Raw genomic sequence first — 20,162 nt, forward strand, 5'->3', positions numbered from 1 at the left:
AAGTCTCTAATTTCTCTAACACCCTTTCCAAAAATAGTGCAGCCATTTGCATACCTGCAGTGTGATAACACTGCTGTGTGAAATAACACACTGTGCAGTGTTTACAGATGAGCCTTCCTCATTTGCTGCTGTGACAAGAGAAAAGCTGTCAGGTCCAGGGAAACGAAAGGAAGACAGTCACAATTATTATGGGGTCATTTAAAGACTTTGCAGGCTTCGTGACGAATCACATTTCCACTAAAGATGGCATGTGATTGACACAGAAAAATCCGAATGAATTTGAATGAGGTCCTCTTCCGTAAATGATGTTTTACACTAACACACCCTTCCCCTTGCTTTCTTTACGAGTGCAGGCAAACAATGTTTTAAAATGTTTATTATTTGTCCAGTACAATTTGGTTTGTATCAGAGGTATATGGAAAATTAAACATATTTCATTAGTAGCAAATGAATATCCTTTTTTAAATCTGTATTTATACAACACAGTGTCTTTACAAATACAGACCAGAAGACAGAAAAGAAAGGATTTTATTAGCAGTATTACTGTTTTTTTTAACGAAACATGAAAATACAGCTACACACATGATCTCTTTAACAGTATCTGTTTGACATTTGGAAATGCATTCAGCAGCAGTAGCATTGTCACCACTCTCTTCTGTCACCCAGTTTAGATTTAAGCCTTACTGACATTTATCTGACAAAACATAACATGGCTTTTTTTGGTATTCTAAGCAATATCGAGACACACTGTACGAGAGCAGCCACTACTACCTCTGCTTTCCAGGGTGCACAACGCCAGAATGTTATTTTGGGGACAGATTTTGAATAGAAATTGAATAGAAAAATAGAAATGAATCTGAAGTTTATACTGCAGATAACTCAACAGTGCATGCTGTAATGTGCTGATATTGTTACTTAATTAAACAAGTAAGGGAGAGGAAACTGCCATGCTAACATATGCTTTAAACTAACAATTAAGCTAAATAAATAAATAGTTAATGTACAGTAACTACATAGTAGTTGGAAATGATATGTATCAAAAGCCTCCCTCTGATTCCTTGACTTAGGTATGTGTCTGTAGCTGGGAATGTAGTTTGCCTTTTAACGGAAAAATGATTCGGCTAATTTAATCCCATTTAGCTAATCCGATGGTGTCATTTTTTTCTTGAATATGTCAATATGCTCATCTACAATTACAGACTCAGTTCCTTTAAAAGTCCTTCCAATAGACTCTTTTAATGTGAACTTGCAACTAATGACATCTTTCCAGTGGCTGTGAGCAATTTCAAATGTTGTTATTTAATAGAAACTGCCACAAAAAGTTGAAACTGGAGACTTTGGAAATGAAATTCAGGTGCAAAAAAGAATTGATTAGTTCAAGCCTGTCAAGCTTTCCATTGTTGCAATGCTGCTGTTTAAAGTTATGACAGCAAAAGACAAAAAATCACACGTGATCTTAATTCTGAAGGACTGGGTCGTTCACTGCACGGAAATATAAAAGTATGCTTCTCATAGCTAGCTTACAAATGTGGCTTCAGCTTCTGATTACTTGACATGTGTGGAAGATATGTTCAGATTAGCAGCACTTTGTGTACAAAGCTACTCAGAACCAATTAAAAAGACCTTTGTTACAATAAAAAAACACAATACGTGTTATTTGTTCTTACATAAACCTTTAAATGTTTGCTTACTATAGAAACAACCTTTGACCATGCAGTTTGATTAGTGCTATGAATTGTTGTTCCGACTTTCAAACACCCTGCTTTACTTTTCCATGAAAAAGAGAAAAAGAAGAACAGAAATTTGGCAAATGTAGCAGTAGCCAACATAAGTTTGGCTGGAGTTGATAAGCATCAAATTCCCCGTTTGCAGGAAGGAGGTGCTACCATTAGAACTCTAAATTCTCATATAGTGCAATCTTGGCTAAGTGCAATGCTGAAAAGATATGAATCTGTAAACCCACAAAAATATGTTTATTTTGTTATATTCTGCAGATATGCACTGTTGCTCATCCTGTAGAGCATGCACACCACTTCAGTATAGAAAACCAAAGCTTGACAGGCCTGCTGACATACCAAGTTACCGTTATGACCGGACAATTTATGAAAGGAGTTTATTCAGAGGTCATTTTATATACATTTATAATAATCATATCTTTAAAGTGTACCAGATGGTGTCAAATCTAGCAAATAAACAACATCCATACAGTAAAAATCACATTGTTTATAAGGATGTGGCATTTTCAGCACAACATGTGACATTACAGGCTGGTACCAACAAACAGTATGAGATAACACAAATTTCATGAGTGTGTACCAGGATCATAGGAGTTTCCTTTGTGCTTTTATTGATGCCTACACAAATGGAAAAATAACAAAAAACAAAGAAGGCCACATTAATTTTTTGTCAGTTTCTGCAAAAATGTGCTTAAAAACGATGCACATTCAGGGCTATGACTTCTTCAAAGGGGACAGAGGCATTTAGAATTCCTTTTTAACTTTTTTTAACCACACAGAAACAATGACTATTTTCTCATGGCTCTTTTTCTATCTGCTGTTTGTTTGCATTTAGAGGCTTGACATTCTTTCTGCTACATATCTCAATTTTACTGAATTATTCATGCCTTACAAGAATGTAAGAAGCAGTACAATATACCTTCAGTTTGGGTGGCAAAAAGAGTCTAGCTTTCTGCTTTCCATATCTTAATAATGGAGGATTTAAATATACAAAATGCAAATATTGTAGCAAAAAGACATCCATGAAATTCAGGGCATAAGTTTATTAAATTTGGAATGTGCTGTACTGTTGCTGCTTTGAATACAGATCCTGTTCATGAAGCCGGGCCACGTTCACACTGCAAGCTTTAGCGCTCAATTCAGATTTAATGCTCATATCTGACGTTGTGTTGTTGTTGTGTTCGTTGCTTGCGTGCCCGCTCACAAAACTACTTAAATAGCCAGTTTAAATAGTAAATACATTTCTAATTCCACGGCGAACTGCTCGCCATCCTAAACTGACCCACATTTGAAAAAGAACAAAAACAAAAATGTTGCATGCAGCATGCTGTAAAGAATTAAACACATGGGCCACTGAGGCCATAGTGTTTCTTTTATAAGCTGATGTACAGTGGAAGCCAAATAGTTCATAAGGATGACAACAAGGATGAGGAAAAAGAGAGCCAGCTTCTTAACACTATCCCCGCCAATGATGAAATATTCCAGCAATGTTTTCATATCATAAAAAATTCTAATTCTTACTTTTCCTTTTGGATTTCACTTTCTTTTAGCCTCATCTGCTCCCTGAAAAAGCACATAGAGTTGGGTTTTATCACCTGCCAACAAGGCTGGGTTGTTAAGAGTGAAATAAAAGCTGCGTGTTTACCGACATGACTGTTTCGATTGAGTTTGCATTGCAAAAACTCTTCTGGCTGGTCATGATTTTAAATTTTTTTTGAAGAGTCATTAAATTGTTAGAACAAATATGTCTTGTCTTCACATATACATTCTTTCTACTTTTTCTACCAGCTCGCTGTACTATCTAATGCTACAGCCAGAAAGTTTTGGCAGTTCACCTAGAAGCTGTTTGCCAACAACAACAAAAATTGAAGAATGCCTTACTAACTACCAGGCACTGGACTGTTAAAACGTGCGTGACACAGCGGGGTGCTACTGCAAAAGCTGGAGAAACACGCAAAGCCAAACACCACTACAGCCAGTCAAAGAATAGTCTAACATTTACCAGAGAATTTTGGTCTAAATCAGAAATTAAAAAGTTTGTATTTCAACTGATTGCTGATTTGGACACTGTTGCCTGCAGTCTGAATGTAGCCATAAGAATTTTGATATGAAATATCAAAGCCTCAACTTTAATGCAAGATATCAAACTTTCTAATAAAGGTACAGCAAGATGTAAGATATCTTTAAAATATTACTGGATGTTTAATTATTTATTACTAAAGAAGCCAAACTCTTGCTTGTCACCCTCGTTCCCTTTTTCTTTTGACGTGACCTTCCTGTTAACGTAAGTGTTGAACACTGTCATATATATAACCAAGTAAGACAGAATGGAAGAAAATGTAAATCTTTGGAGATTATACCTGTTGAAGTAAAATGTGTGTACAGTGTGATTTGGCTTTGATTTGGGAGCTATGTTTACCTCACTAGAAGCAAAAGTCCTTATATGCAATTTCTCCTCCATCTGAACCTTTGGCAGATGAACACAGTACCAGTCTATTTGCTGTAATTGAGGACTAGCCAAAATTAGGTTCACCATTTAAAGTGCATCATTTAACACAATAATTCTACATAGATTCTATTTTTATATTGCATTTACCATAATTTATTCATTTGATTGATTATGCTGTTGATATTTTATGAATTTCTTTCTACACAGTTCACAAGTATCAATCTAAGGAAGTTACAGTATGTCCTCTTGATTTCTATGATTGTTTTACTTTACACCATTTTATTTTGTACATAAATTTGTGATTATGTAATAAATATGTGCTAGAATGTGTAGACCCACTAGAAGCTTTTTCCGCCTGCAGTACATAATTACCCAAATCCTGCTTGTTGAGCTGACATCCCTGCCACAGTCTAATTCTACATGCAGAGAGAACAACAGTATTTGCCTTCTTCAGTGCTTGTGAACAACGTCTTAATGTTAGTGAGAGTGGCTGTCCAACAGAGACTCGAGAAAATGGCAGGATATGCCAGCATATCATGTTATAGGCAGTTAAATATCGAGGTCACTGGTCAATATGACATCCTTTTTTATGGAATCAAGATCAAGCATTCTGGCCTACTCAGATAAAACCCCAGTGAAAATCATTCAAAGGGTCACACTAACTTTGAAGCCATTTTTACAGGATTTCAGATTCCAGGATTGAATGTCCTACATGACTAAATTTTGAAAGATTTTTGGTATGACTAAGACTAATACGAGAGTACTGCAGCAACACTTTTTTTTATTATCTATTTCTTTTCTTTTTTATATAAAGGTCTTGGCATATTTGTGTAGACTTATAACACTGAGCCAAGAGCCAGTGGCCATAAATGACCACAAGCGCTAACAGCCAAAAATAAGATCTCTATAATAGCATTTTGCAAGTGGTGCAGCACACACGCTAACCTTTAATAGGACTCATTCCTTTCCAGTGTCTTTTATTACCATATTTCAGAAGTCCATGTGCAAAGAAAACAACTTCAGCCTTAACAGGGCAAGATTGTACCATTGAACAGTCCTGGATATTGGCCAGAAAGGAAACGGCATGGGGCACACATTGTCTTCTATGTTCTCTCACTGCTGGAAGAAGAAGGGCCGCGCAGTTCTTTAAAAGTAAGTCCTTCTCACTCCTCACTCTCCTCTTCATCCCCCTTAGTGCCTTTACTCCAACGCTGGAAGCAATGAACAGTTGAAGCCAGGAAGAAACTGGTCATAATGGCCACCACAGACACTGAGATGCCAGAGAAAATGATGATAAGAAGGTCTGTTAGAGTCAGGGTGGCCTGGCACTCACGGAAGCTGTCCTTTGAGAGCTGGGTAAGGGATACACGTCTGCCATCCATAGGGAGGGAGCACTCCAAACCTTTGACCCCTACATAGGGAGAGTAAATGCGATTATACAAATGAACAAGACACATTGAACCTCACATTCATTCATTTCTATACAAATTCATTCTATGGCAGTACTTACATTACAGTTTACATCATATAAAAAAACTAGCACATAGTCCAGGTACTGTAGCCTTAATACAGTTCACTATATGCACTGCACAAACACAAGAACTCTAATTTAACTCCCCACTAGTTTAAAATTAAAGGTGATGTGCATTTGATCTACTGCTCATGCAGCCCACACCTGCTCAGAACTAAAGACTATCAAAGAAAAGTGGAGAGCATAGTTTGAGCTGTCCTGTTTGTATGAAGCCCTTTAATTCTAGATAGTGGAATATCTCAGTTCAACAGGGTAACGCGGTTTCTACCTAAGTGTGGGAGCTGATTTAATAACTGTAAGGTCGATCAGAAGTCTTCACTTATGAGTTGAAGTTGCACTGTGTATACAGTACACCCACCCACACCATGACTGTAGGTTCACTCTTGGAATACAGCTGAAATACTGTGAAGCAAAGTGATACAGTATATGCATTAGTGAGACATGGTTGATTTTATCTAGTGTGCTGTAGTGCTGTGAAAGCAGCCCATTTTCATGATCAATGCATTAGTTTCAAATGGTTTGGTGAATGAAAATAATTTTAAAAATAATTTAATTTGCTAGCTGCACAAGGTAGATCTCTTAGAATGCACACGCTGTTGAATAATGACCTCTGTTGCACTTCAAAAATCCACTGATGTACAGCATTAGCAAAGGGTACTGTCTCAGACAGGGGCACCTTGACCAAACTCATCTCAAGATGAAGCCGTGATAAATCAGTGAGTGCTGCTCTCTGTGCCTTTGTCACTTTAACGTGGTTTATTGTTCAGACATTGTTTAAATGGGAAAGGACAGTGACTGTGGCTTATTGGATTTCAAGGATACAAGCCCTTTATCAGAGTCTTCTTTTCCTCTCGTGATTACAAATGACATCAGCACTGGATCATTCGGATCAGTTTTAACACGCATGTGTTGATTACAGGCCACTGATACTATCACTAAAGACGGAAGGTGTTCATGCTGACAGAGTCAGGTATTCAAGTTATTTTAATGAGAACTTGATTAACATTTGACATTAACTTGATACAAGTTCTAATTAGGTGCTAGAAATGTTCTTTCTTTTTGTATCTCTTGACCTTCATACTGCAAATGTTATACATCAACAAATTTAATGTAACTAAATACTGGCGATGTGCACAGGTGGGAAAAGTAACGTATTACAAATATTTTGTTCTGTTCTGTGCTCTACTTAAGTTTTTATTTTTATTTTTTGACAACTTGTTACTTTTATTCCCTACATTTTAGTACAAATATCTACTCTACTTAAATTTTCATAAAAAAGGCCCAATACTTTTGGCTTAAGCCATTTGAGGGGAGTTATTGTTTCCTGTACCTCCACAAGGTAAATGGAGGGAACAATAATATATAAAATCTATCCTACTGGTGTACTCATCAGCTGTGTTTGTTGCACATAATAAGCATCAGTAAAATAGGTAAAAACATATAATTTAGACATCATTAATAGCGGTACTCAAGAATTACAGTGGGCTGGAATGATCCAGAAAAATCAGGAACGGCATTTTTGGTGCAATTATTATGATTCAGACTCCACTTAAGTCTTATGGTTGCCTCACCCACTGAATCCACTTTTCATATCCCTCTTTAGGTATGGAGGCAAAGTCACTAAGTCTACAATTTGGTAACAGCAAACAGAGACTTTTACTATCTACCTAATCTACTTAATGAAGACTGTATGTACTTTTTCCACCTCTGACAATATATTGTGTGAAGAACTAGACATATGGATGCAAGTGTTAGTTTATAGGTGGGTAGAGATAAATCTTTAGAATGTGGGTGGCTACTTTCTACTGATACTGTGCATGCAAATGCACACACTTGGCAGTACATCAATTCTGGATCTTTGCTCAACAGTCAGCACAACATGGAGCATACTGAAGATTTTCAGTACTGCCCGAGAGTGTGTTTGTTCAATTAAATACCTTAATTCTGCACCAAAATGAAATTTTTTATGTGGTGTTTAATTTATTACATTTAAATTGTGGTAAAGTATTAGAGGAATGTTAATAATACAACTAAAACATCTGTGATGATCAATTAAATAATTGTTAAATGTATACAACTTTGTTGTAAAGGAACAAATAACCTTCAAAAGTAAAGCGAGTTGGAAATATAAATGTACAAATGTAAATATAATTGGAAATATGTGCTGGTCCTTTGACTGACTCGTTAGAGTGTTAGTTACACTGTTTAAGACCTTGTTGAAACTTAGTGACACCAATCTAATAAAAACCTCCTACATGTCAGCTGACATAAATATTATGGAACATGTCATCAAGATAACAATAACCCAAAATTACAAGACACGAAAAAAGTTATGTTTCATACATATTAAATACACTATTTTGATTCAATGTTATTTTAAATAGCAACTGTCACAGTATTTGGGTTTTTCATAAGGTTCTGTCCACATCTCCATCTCCGGCAAGGGTCTTTGTCACTAAACCTTTTAACAACAAAGTACGAAATCTAAATGTCAATAATCATGCACATATTTTGATCTAGTTTCATTTCCTCTGTTTTCATCCATCTTTTTCCAAGCACCTTCTTCACTTGTGCTAGACCGCAATAGGTCAGACAAAACATTAAAAAACACATTTCTTACAGACATCATGATTAATGTATTCCAGTGTAAATGTATAAACAATTTATGAATGCATTATAGCCTGGAAAACAATGAGGTTTGGTGGTTCTGCTCTTTTTAGACTTACATAAAAATGCCACATCCAAGTCATCATGTTTGGGAGTAATTCTGACAGTACATATTAATGTATTATACCTGTTAGAACCACGACATTTATGTATTTCAATTTCATCACAAAATCCCAGCATCAAGAGGTTTCAATAAGCCAATACCATCAGTCCTTATGTAGCTCAAGAGGAGCATATTGGTTCCTGGCATCATTAAGTCCACGACATGTCGGCCATATGCTCTGGGAATCAGAGATCAAAACAAATTCATATTTCACTGCCTGTGAGAATACTGCTCATTCAAGTTGTCTGCGTGACATGCATGTGCTGAAGAGGCAAAGTTGGCCTTATAAAGGTCGCAATGTATTTAGAGATGTTTAATCTCCTTTCGTGACAAGTATGAGCTGAAACGTTTTGTTGGCTTTTAATGCTTTCAAAATCCACTATTCTAAGCATTGCATTGCGTAACCAGCCACATGGCTCACACTTTGAAATTTGCAAAGTGCAGTTTAAATCAGCTGGGCTTCTTTCTTTTTCTTTTTTTTTAATTGTTATTTTTTTCCAACATTTCTATTTTCTCTGACAGTACTCAAAACTACTGCTTGGACCTACTTTATAGACATTAAGAGTGTGATTTCCTCCTTTAATATACAGGTTTATGAAATTAATTGTTTTTGTATAAAGAAGCATCTTGTTTTCTGTTTTATCTAATATGCACCATCGATGTATATTCCAAAAAATAGACATGGGTAGAATGCAAATTAATTTGCATTAACTGGTTAACAGCAGTCATGCTGAATGAAAAGTCACCTCTAGCATAATTATCACATACAAAGACTGCCTGTCTTGTCCATTTGCTCATAAAACAAACGATTTACATTCATATTCACAATGTGCTTTCTGCATTGCAAATAACCAGTCACCTTAGAGACTTCGCCTTTGCCTTTTGAGATATTTTTGTCTGGTCTTGCCTCTTTCAGATGCTTGATTAATGACATCTGAGACTAAAATTATCCTGGTGAACACATGGCCCCTGCAGGAGTAGCAGCATTATCACATTTATCAAAATGGATTTAGAAAACAGATCAGTAGAAAGAGACGGCAAACTTATCTTCTTCCTGGTAGTACTACTTTTTACTATTTTACTGTGAGCTAACATTAAAAGCAAAAAACATTATCCCAGCTTGTTCTCCCATGGGATAAAATTACAGCCAAAATCTCACCAATGCTACAGCCAACTGACTGCAGTTAAATCCATTATAATCCATTATTTTGAAATTACGTGCAAACAAATCTTCTCTTATAAAACGATAACAGACTCTAGACTTGTATGTATGGAAATAGCCTCTTAGTTATGAAAAGTCAAGCCAGTGCAGAAGAACCTTAAACCTGCACTCCTTATAATGGCCACAAACTCCAATGATACACAAATGTAAAACAAATGATTCTTCACCAAAGTGAAGAGTTTATGGTTTCACTCTGAGATTTCAAATCTTATTAAACAGCGCAAAATCATGATTTTGTTAAAAATGATCCAAAGTGTCAAACATTGTAACTAAACAGGGTCAGCTTCAGGGTGTAGCCACCCAGTACTGTATGAGCATATCATCACTACAGCCTTTATGATAAAGAATTTGAATGTATTCCATCACATTCCTCCTATTCTGCAGTAATTCAGAGGCTTAGTAAATATCACTATAAATATAAGTTAGATGAGCCTGATAAAATCTATGAATATCCTTTTAGTAATTATTTGAGTTTGATAAGTTGAAATAAATGTCTAAAGTGTTAACGTATGTGTTTGTGTTAAATTAAGGTATTTATTTACATTTATCTCAGACAAAAAATTCAGTATGTGGTTCACAGCATAACTTCTTTGCATGTACTTAATATTTTTGTTTAAAATTGAATCAAAACATTTGAGAAATAGGTATCTATACTCATCAGTATCTTGTACTAAAATCATTAATTATTCAAATCAATATTATTTACAACTAAAAAGTGTAAGTAAAACACAATAACGTAGAGTAATTGAGTACCGTGAGCCTTTTTCATTGTTTTGTTCATTTTGTTTTTTAAATACTCTGAGCTTTTGTGTTTGCTCTCCTGGTTTGCATTTATCCTTCAAGTAAAAGGCTCTTGCCTTTTTAGTGCTTGTTCATTTCGAGTTATTTCCATGTTTATGAAAATTAAATTTTCATTTGGAAAAATGTTAACATGTGGTCATTTTTTATGCATGTATTATGAAACACACAACTACATATTAGTTTGTTTGGTTTTTTAGACTTAGACTACTAGTGAAATACAATAACATTCATATTTGAATGTTAGAGGGTGATCGTGGCTCAAGAGTTGGCAGTTCGTTGTGTGATCGCAAGGTTGCCGGTTCGAGCCCCGGCACCAACAGTCTCGGTCGCCTACTGCCTACTGGTGGTGGTCAGAGGGCCCGGTGGCACCAGTGTCTGCCAGCCTCGCCTCTGTCAGTGCGCCCCAGGGAAGTTGTGGCTACAATGTAGCTTGCCATCACCAATGGGTGGTTGACTGAATGCAGTGTAAAGTCCTTAGGGACTAAGTAAAGTGCTATACAAATACAGGCCATTTACCATATTTAATATGAAGTACAATTTTGATTACGTTCAGCTTACAATATAGATGGAACAAAGTTTTGGATTAACTGACCATCTATATTTCAGTTACATTGACCAAGTACGTCAATGTTATTTACTCATTTTTTTCATGTTTGTTTAACAACTACAATTATTCATTTCAACTTAATATGTTTAAGAATTAGTTATTTAATTGATCGAGTATATTGAACAGATTTGGCTGGTTTCCAATCTACTCAATATTTTTAAGTGTAAAAGTGTTGCCTCAAAAATTTTAAGTAAATGTCAGTTTTAGTTCTTAGAGTGTGGGTACAGCTCAGAGCAACACAAGTCTTGTATTTGTCTCACCTGTAATTAAAACACATTTAATGCATTTATCACATTTATTAATTGAACTGAAATAAATGAATACATTTTCATCTAATATAATACTCATTGCTTCAGTAGTTATTTCTCACAGTTATTTAGTAGTATCTATTATTTAAACAACTCTGCTTTTGTCACATAAGCATTGTTATAGCTGGAGTAATACAGGGAGCTGGGAACAAGCTTTGTGACAGCAGTTATCCAGGACATCCAATGTTAGGCTCAGTGAAGCCAGGAAACCCCAAGAGAGCCAGACTAACTTAAACTCACTTCTGGGAAGAGGCTCAAAGGATGAGGCTCTCTTTTGACTTTTCTATTTATACAACTAGTTTAAAGTAAAAAAAAAAAAAGTAAGCGCAATGCAAATACAGTTAACAGATACCAACTGCATAAGTGAGCGAGAGCGAGAGAGACAGAGAGAAAAAGCTTTGTTTCCTTTGCTTATACCTGTAATTGAATTTGGTACCTGTCTTGTCCAGTGTAAATATGTTTAACAATGAGGTATCTGGAAATACAGACTGCAGTCCCTGTGTTTTGTTGCCCGGGGATAACACAAAGATGCACATTATCAACCTAGATTGAGCATATGCTCTTAAATGTTTAAAGCCCAATTCTTTGTGAATCCAGCAAAACATTTAATAAAGATATGATTTCTAGTAACTGTAACTTCACACTTACTCTGGCAGAAAAATAAGATGGTGTTTTAAAGTACACAGAGTATCTAGGTCCATGCAGTGAGTCAATGACAGCTTGTTAAGTGAGTAAGCTGACGGGGTACAATTTTCAGAGTTCAAAAACACGTGTAAGGAGCAGGCTACTGTGCACTGACACAAATCAGATCCTTACACTATCAGGTATGTCGGCCCACACAGCTATGTTACATTCCTGGCACGGACAGTTGATGGATTATGTTTAGGATTATAGCCAGTCAACAGGACGGGCTATCTGCTGTCTCAGTCGTGATTGATCTACCTAGCTGTGGCAGAATGATATCAGAGGCTTGTTTCTCTTCCCTCCCTCAACACCACAGTCTTTGTCCAGATTGATCTCTGCACCAAAGGCTAAAAGCAAAATTACCCCATCAGTACATCTGCACACGTATAGTAGTTAGCTTTCATTTGGCCATAGCATACTGGTGTCGAGGTACTCTCTATGAATACTCCAGCTGCGACAACGATTAACAAAACTGTCCCCTCCCTGCTGTATTAAACGGGATGAATGTGCCATTCAAGTCCAATATTCAGCGGATGTAAATAGAACAAGGCAGGCATAATTGCAGAGCGACTGAAAAATGATTCAGTTCTAATCCTCCAAAGAATTTGAAGGAAATCTGGGAGAAAATGGTGAGATGTATGCAAGAAAAAGGCAGCAGCAGGGACTGGAGTGTGGAATGTGTGAAGTGAATGCACAGCTGCACAAAATGACGAGCACGTATGTGACAGTGGGGTGAGGGTGACTCGTTCAGAAGGGGATTCCTTCTGCATGTAGACTCAGAGACATCGTTGCACTATGGGAATGTTTAAAACATCTCATCTCAAAAACAATTGAAATTGCTTATTCCCAAACACCAGAGGTGACTGTTTAAAAGCAAATGCTAGCAGATATATTTCCACTATGTCATTGGACTGACAATGCAATGTGTCTATTGTCATAATTCATCCCGATAAAACAGTTAAATATGCAAGTCATGTATGTCATTTATGCCTCGCAGTTGGCCACATAGATGAACAAAAAAAAAATCTATCATGCACGATGTTACACACTCGCAGCGAGATAATGCTTTTGGCTTTTCACCTTTTATTTCTGACACTGGCAGATTATCCCTTTCTGCTTCTGTATGAGCTCTGTCTGATGCTATCCCACTTTGTAATCCTGTCCACCTTTCACACTCAGCTTTCCCTTCCCAGTACTCTCTCCTTCACATCCCAACTTTAAATAAACATTAAATTAGGCCAAGATAAATCAAGCTGTCCGTCTTTGTTAATGGAACAGATATTTTCTCTTCACGGTAAAGATAGCAAACGATCATGCTGGGTAGTATAGCAACATGCGAGTGTGAGCCAGTGGCATCATATTTTCAGACTGTGCTTTGGAGTGCGGAAACAGGTCTCAAAGGAGATACTTGATACGTTGTCAAGGAATATTTTGATTTTGACCCTGTCACATGAACTGCTAGTTTGTCGTGAAAGAGTTTAGGTCACGACTAGTGTTGATAGCAACTGCATGACGAGGCTCAGATCCAGTCTACCGTCGCCCATGAGAGTTGGCCTGTCTTGCCCTGTAGGCAGCTCTAGCTCCAATTACCCTGGCCAATGTGCTGTAGAACTGTGTCACTGTGAATTATACATGGCCTTTGTTCATCCTTAACCCAAGAGCACTGGAGACAGCAGTGGATCATGTTTACACTCATCCTTCCACTGAAACATTCATGAACTTCACTGTTGGCTAAAAACTAGACATTTAAATGGTGCTAATTCTTTTTTTTTTTAATGGAAAAGTTGATATATATGACTAATCAGCTGGCTGCTCAACAGGACAGTTGATGGTTTTTGTATAAAGAAATGGTAAGTCTGGTTTAACTAATTAAAAAAAAAAAAAATCAATAATAGTTTTTATCAATGTTGCACATCAACTTTTTTTTTCTATCCAAAAAGTCCTGAATTGATGCACCTTCCAAGCACTCATCATGCTGGCCTGCAGTAATCACTGTTATGCAAACACGAAATTGCGCTGTACTGTGAACTCGAAATCACAGGGGAAATCAAGAGGTGAAAAATGAAATGGGAATCCAGTTTACAGCATGGGCTCTTCAGCTGCTACATTATGCAGGTCTTAACCAAAGAAGTCATCGATACCTAGGGAAAACATAAAATAGCACTACAATTTTTCTTTATTTACAAGTTTGAAATTAGTTTGAGCTAGCGCGACAGACAGAAAGAGAGATACTTTATTAGTGCTCTATATTAATTCCGGAGAAGGATTTCTGATTTAAAATTTAGTGAAAGGCTTTTTCCTGCAGCAGTCTAGCTTCTGTGGTCTTTGTTGAATTGCTAAGAAAACAAAAACACATTCTTCAGTGTTTCTAGGTCCTCTGTTTATTGGAACAAAACCAAGGGAGCTACACTGATTTTCAGCTGGACTTTCTTTTTCACCTTCGTGTTTCATGCCTTGTTTCCCCTGCTCTCTCAACATCATTTTGTGGCTTATCATCTGCGTAGCTGGAGCAGACTATGACTTGGTACTCGGATGGTACTTTCATCACGGCTCCCGTTATCACATGATACTAGTACACTTCCAGTAGCAGCTGCGTTTTTTTATGTCGTCATGCAAATGATGTTATCACAAGCTATTTGCATAGAGTTGCACATAATTGTTTGCTTGTTTTTCTATTCTACCCTTTTTGCAGTAACACCACTCAGTTTCAGTCTGAAGCCACATGACAGTGAATATTAAAATGAGTATGTAGTGTTTAATTGGGATACCACTGGAGTAGCCTTAGCCCTTCTGTTTTTAATATTATTGAGCTCTTGCTGGTAAGAGAGACAACATTCTCAAATTTAAAAACTATTTTTTGTAGCTACTTACCTGATTTGCTGCTTGATTAAAAAAAAGACATGAGGATGCAACACCCACAAGTGTGAAAAGAGCGCACTAATGGAGAATTTAAATTCTACTTTCTGTCTCTGTAACTGATTTTCTCTGAGATGAGTGAGACATTAAGTGGAAACGCCAACACTGATGATGGTTGTTAGAGTTGATACATATTGAAACGCTTACCAAGTCAAGCTCATTCACTAATGAGTGTCCATCTGTTTATTGTGTAACCACTTCCAATACAGCATTTCAGAGACTAGGTCATTGCATTTTTCCATGATCGAGGGCTCAGCCATTACGTTAATTAGGTCTGGCAGTTTGATTCCTGCATGTGTGAACCGTGTTTGTAAGTCCAATTCACTATAACCACAAATTCTCCTGCAATATGTTCTTAACTTCTTTATATTTGTATGAGAAAACTTAGTTATGTAAAATAAACTTCTGCTCACTTCAAAAAACACATTCAAGGTGTTAGTGACATACATGAACATAACAACACATAATCCACAGACAGTATTTTGGTAGCTGTGTAGTTCTATCATGCGATACACAAAGCCGCTTCTATATACTAAACACAGAATAAGACAGCAACTTGTTTGGAAAGATATTTTCAGTTCAGTTACTTGTCCTGTGTGACTGGTACTAATTTGCATTGTTTTCCAATAGACTATAATAAAGTATAATTAGTATCCCTTTCACCAAGATATTATTTATCTTGGTCTTATTAACACTAGAAAGTAAATTCCAGACATTATAAAATATTACAAAAGACTGAGCATAGACTAGTTTAAAGTCTTTACTATTAGGTTTGACTGTGCGTTTTGTCCAAGCTGCTGGGGCCAGAAAACAAACACTTTCTGATGGGAATGTAAAAGCTGCTGATGAGGTGAGATAAGCATTACGAACTGAATTTGAGAGTGTGTTTTGGGGCCAGTTGGCAGTCATGACAGCAGCTTGGCCAGGCCTTTGGCTTTTTCTTTGTTGTTGATGTCTGTCTGGCCAGCTTTTGCCTTGGTCCAGACCTCTGAATCAGTCCAATCGACTGTGTTGACTGATTCATCTGGCATCGTGACATACAAACAAACAATGTTTTTTATTGAAAAAGCAAAGAGTGCCATGGGATCTCTAACGATTAACCATTAGCCCCTTAAAAAAGCATTAGATTCAGGTGGAGACATTGGTCTCTAGTGATTGATAAGGGAAATTCAAATCACCTTGTCCCACAGAAATTGGTTAGAATGGAGGTAATGTCGACTGGCGATGGAAATAAAGTGTGATGTGTGATATTAGGTAAGGCCAGCGCTGCTAATGCAATTCATTATCCCCGGGAGTTGACAACACATAGAGCCTGTGATTAATGCATTTGCAAACTCCTGCTTGGGGGAATTGGGTAATCTTGCCAGTTTATCAACTTTGCTTCCTCACAGGCCTAAACTTGCAAATTTGGGGCAAATGAAAAAAGAACACAGAAGCAGAATCAATAGCTTGGTACACCATGGCCTAAATGTATATTAGAAGTTTGCTTTTGTGAGGTGTCAGCAGTTTGTAACAGCCAGCCACTTTGGGAGGGAGCTGAATTAGAGTGTTACCCAGTCAGTTCACAATTTTAGAGAGGGTTATTTCACACATAAGGCATAAGGGCAGGCTGGCATTGATTTGGACTACATCTTTTAATAATTAACCATGGATTTCATTACAGAATAGGAATTCTGGAAAGGATATCCACTATCTGAATATCCTGTCTGCACAAGAGGGCAAGGTAGAACATCAGCTGGCAGGGTGAGGGGGGTTGGGTGTTACCCGACTGTCTGACAAAATATTAATGTCAAACCCAAATCATTATCTTTTCTTAAACCATATGAGTATTTTGGGGCTTTAACCAGAACAAACAGCAATTGAAAAATAATCTAGTTGTCAAAAATATAATGAAATGAAATAAACTGAACAATAACTAAGCTACATCTAAAAACAAGGTATACACGCAGGAAACACAATTGAGTTTCTTTTAAAACAAACTATCTAAGGTCATACTTCCTTAAAAAAGGTTCCAGCTTTGGAAATTTGAAAACACTCATGTGGATGTGCGCATGTTTTTTTCTGCAAACACTCATATCTTCTTTCTCTCGGTTAACCTATTCAAGAGACGAGAGCAAGTTTACAACCCCCATCTTGAACCACACTGTTATTCAGGCTTTTGATAAAACATGTTTCTTTGTTTATGCAGGGCAACATTTTACACCCTAACAGTAACTGTACACCTTCATTTTTAAACCCAATAAACTGTTCATGAACATTTTGTGGCGTATTCACAGGTTTGGTTGCTGTTTTGTTTTTAAATACACCCACTGTGAGCCACATTCAAACAAAGTTCTCAGAAGATGTACAGCACAGTTTAAAGTTCATGTACTGTCAGATTTGTTTATTTTAGCTTTTTGATCGAGTGCAGTAGTCTTCTCTTTTGAGAAACCTTCTGTCTCTTATGTGAGAATGTTGATTGCGATTAAGATATTTTATATAGCCTGATAAACAGAATGCCAAACAATGGTAATGTGTTCTGTTTTATCTGGGACATACCATGCAACTCCCTTTAGAATACATTAGCTCTGCTTTCATGATGTAAGAAGATCTTACCCTGCGTATAATACTTCTGAAAGGACATGGTGACCCCCTTTGTCTTGTTTTATTCCTCAGATAAGCATGCACACATGGAGATTGCCTTGTAAAGCCTCCAAAACTTCAGTCCTGTTATCTAACTCAACGCTGCAGGCTAAATCACAGTGGCAGACAGTGTGTGTATATTATGAGCCTTAAAATTCACATGGATAGAGCAATCAGCACAGGAACAGGAGGAAGAGTCTGATTGTCAGTGGCATAGAAAAAGGTTACATGGCTGAAATATTGTCAACTAAATAGCAAATATTATGCGAGAATTATATATATTATCTTAAATATTATATAGCCAATATAAATATAAGCCACAAATGAATGCTGATGATTACATGGGATATAGGTCAGGCTTATCTACATATTCAAATGTGAAACCATTAGAAAAGCAAGTTAGATTCTTAATGTGAGTTGTTTAATTTCTCTTTACAAATCAGACAATATTGCATTTCAAGTTGCTTTCTATAACAATTGATTAACTTTATACACACACTATCCTCGCAGTTTTCACTTTCAAATGAGTGCTATTGTTTCGTATTACACACTTGGTCTCACACATTATAGGCTGTGGGGGTGGAGGGAAAAAAAGACACAAAATTAGAACAAGGGAGAGGGAGGGGGGTTTCCTCTCCTACAGGGAAAACATAAATAGACCAGAGAAGTGTTGTGGTAATGGATTTTCCATAATACTGTTGAATGTTGTAAAGAGATATGGTTTATTTGGGTCAAACACATGAAGAGAAAATGGCTCTTTTTGTTACTTACCATTTGGAAGCTTATTACTGTTCTCCGTTAGCCATGCAAACAGGTTGGCAAAGTTGCAATTGCACACCCAGGGGTTGCCCTCAAGCCTCACTACCCGCAGGGAGGGCAACTGACTCAATGCCCCCACCTTTAGGGTAGACAGCGCATTACGCTCCAGTTCAAGTTCTCTCAGAGAGGTGAGGCCCAGGAAAGCATCCTCACTCACCTTGCTCAGATATGGGTTGTTTCCCAGTCGTAGTTTGATCAAACTCCGAGACTCCCCAAATGTCCCCTTAGGGATTTCAGTCAAATTGTTGCTGCCAAGGTCCAGGAAGACCAGCCTGGAAGAGGTGCTGAGAGTCCCTTGTTCTATGTGGGAAAGGGAGTTGTTCCGGAGGTCCAGATAGACCAAGTCACTGTATAGAACCAGAAAGTCAGAGGGGATACGGTTTATCCAGTTGTCGGCCAGCAAAAGCCTCCGCACATCCAAGGGGATCTCATCGGGTAAACTGGTTAGCCCACGGCCACTGCAGTCCACAGTGTGAGGATCTGGGCACAAGCAGGTTGCTGGGCAGTTCTCCCCCCGGGTCCATAAGACAGAGGACAGCAAGATGAGGATAAGCTGAAGCCAGCAGACACATGGCAACATGGTCAAGGGGGGGAAATGAGTTAGGGGAGAAAGAGGCTTGGGGTTAGGACAAATAGGAGAGGGTGGTTTGGGGTTAGGAACAAGAGGATGAGGGTCAGAGGGCAGGAGATCAGGACAAGGGAGGGAAAGGGGTGACTGAAGGGGGTGAAGGGGATCAATCCTCCTGGAGAAACATCCTTTTGTTATGGAGATGAATTTCTGGAAGGGCTCAGGAATTGGGAGATGGCAGAGCAGCGTTGAAAGCTGCTTTCCAAGGGATCATGTAGCGAGCTGCCTGGATAAAATAATAGCCTGCCTGCTTTGAATGAGGAAAGACAGGAGGATAGTAAGCAGTAGGTAGCTTGAAAGCAAGAACGACTGCTTCTAACACCGAGGGGAGGGTAGAATGAGAGTGGTAAATAGACACGAGCGAGCAGGGAATGAAGAGACGTCGGGGGCACAGACAAGGGAGAGGGGGGTTGAGGAGGAGGCTCTGTCCGCCACACTACCCCACAGTTGATCTGGCGGCAGTGACAGACAAAGACAATAAGGTCTCTGACACAAAAGGATATAATACAAAGCTCTGATTCAAGCATGACAAGCAAAGAGTAACATCGTTACATCCCTCCATTGGACCCAGGTCTCTGTATAGGAAAGCCCGTTGGTCTGATGAGAGAAAGAGAGAAGCTCACGGAACATTGCTCAAGTGTTCGTAAGGTTGTCTCCCCTTATTATTCCTTCTCTATCTCCCAGTGCCCTGCAACATGCTGTGTTACGCTGTCAAGCCCTGCATCAAAGCTGTGTGAGAGAGAATCCAAATATCCAGGCAGAAGCCTCGTGAATGTAGATTGCAGTGCTGAGCTGCACACAGCCATGCCAATCCAACGTCTGCCTCTGAATCTACCACAGTTTATCACATGCCCTCTCCCCTCTCGTTATTTGCAGGGGGCGTGCCTGAACCACGCTGTCAACACGTGATGTCACTTCCTATAGTGTTAAAAATGATGATTGGTTGTATCTTAAAGTATAAAATTTGAAAAATGTGATGCTGTTTATTTTAATTGGCATTTATGTGCCCTTAAAGACATATCCAGGAAAAAATATCTATCATGTTATATACTTTTAGAAATCTGTTAAT

At 37.8% G+C, this 20,162-nt stretch overlaps 1 protein-coding gene across 1 annotated transcript; it reads right to left on the reverse strand.

Moving 5' to 3' along the window:
* Nucleotides 1–510: 510 nt before the first annotated feature.
* On the reverse strand, nucleotides 511–19,939 carry lrrc38b (leucine rich repeat containing 38b). Its single transcript, XM_085457384.1, has 2 exons — nucleotides 18,418–19,939; nucleotides 511–5,596 (listed from the first exon to the last, which is right to left on the reverse strand). Exons 1-2 carry the CDS (start codon nucleotides 19,043–19,045, stop codon nucleotides 5,349–5,351), a joined length of 876 nt encoding a protein of 291 aa, XP_085313510.1. The 5' UTR covers nucleotides 19,046–19,939; the 3' UTR covers nucleotides 511–5,348.
* Between the last annotated feature and the right edge of the window lie 223 nt (nucleotides 19,940–20,162).

Source organism: Copadichromis virginalis, linkage group LG5 (assembly GCF_057382275.1).
Source record: "Copadichromis virginalis isolate Kocher_CV1m ecotype Utaka linkage group LG5, C_Virginalis_male_GT1.1, whole genome shotgun sequence".
In the NCBI taxonomy this organism is placed as follows: Eukaryota; Metazoa; Chordata; class Actinopteri; order Cichliformes; family Cichlidae; genus Copadichromis; species Copadichromis virginalis.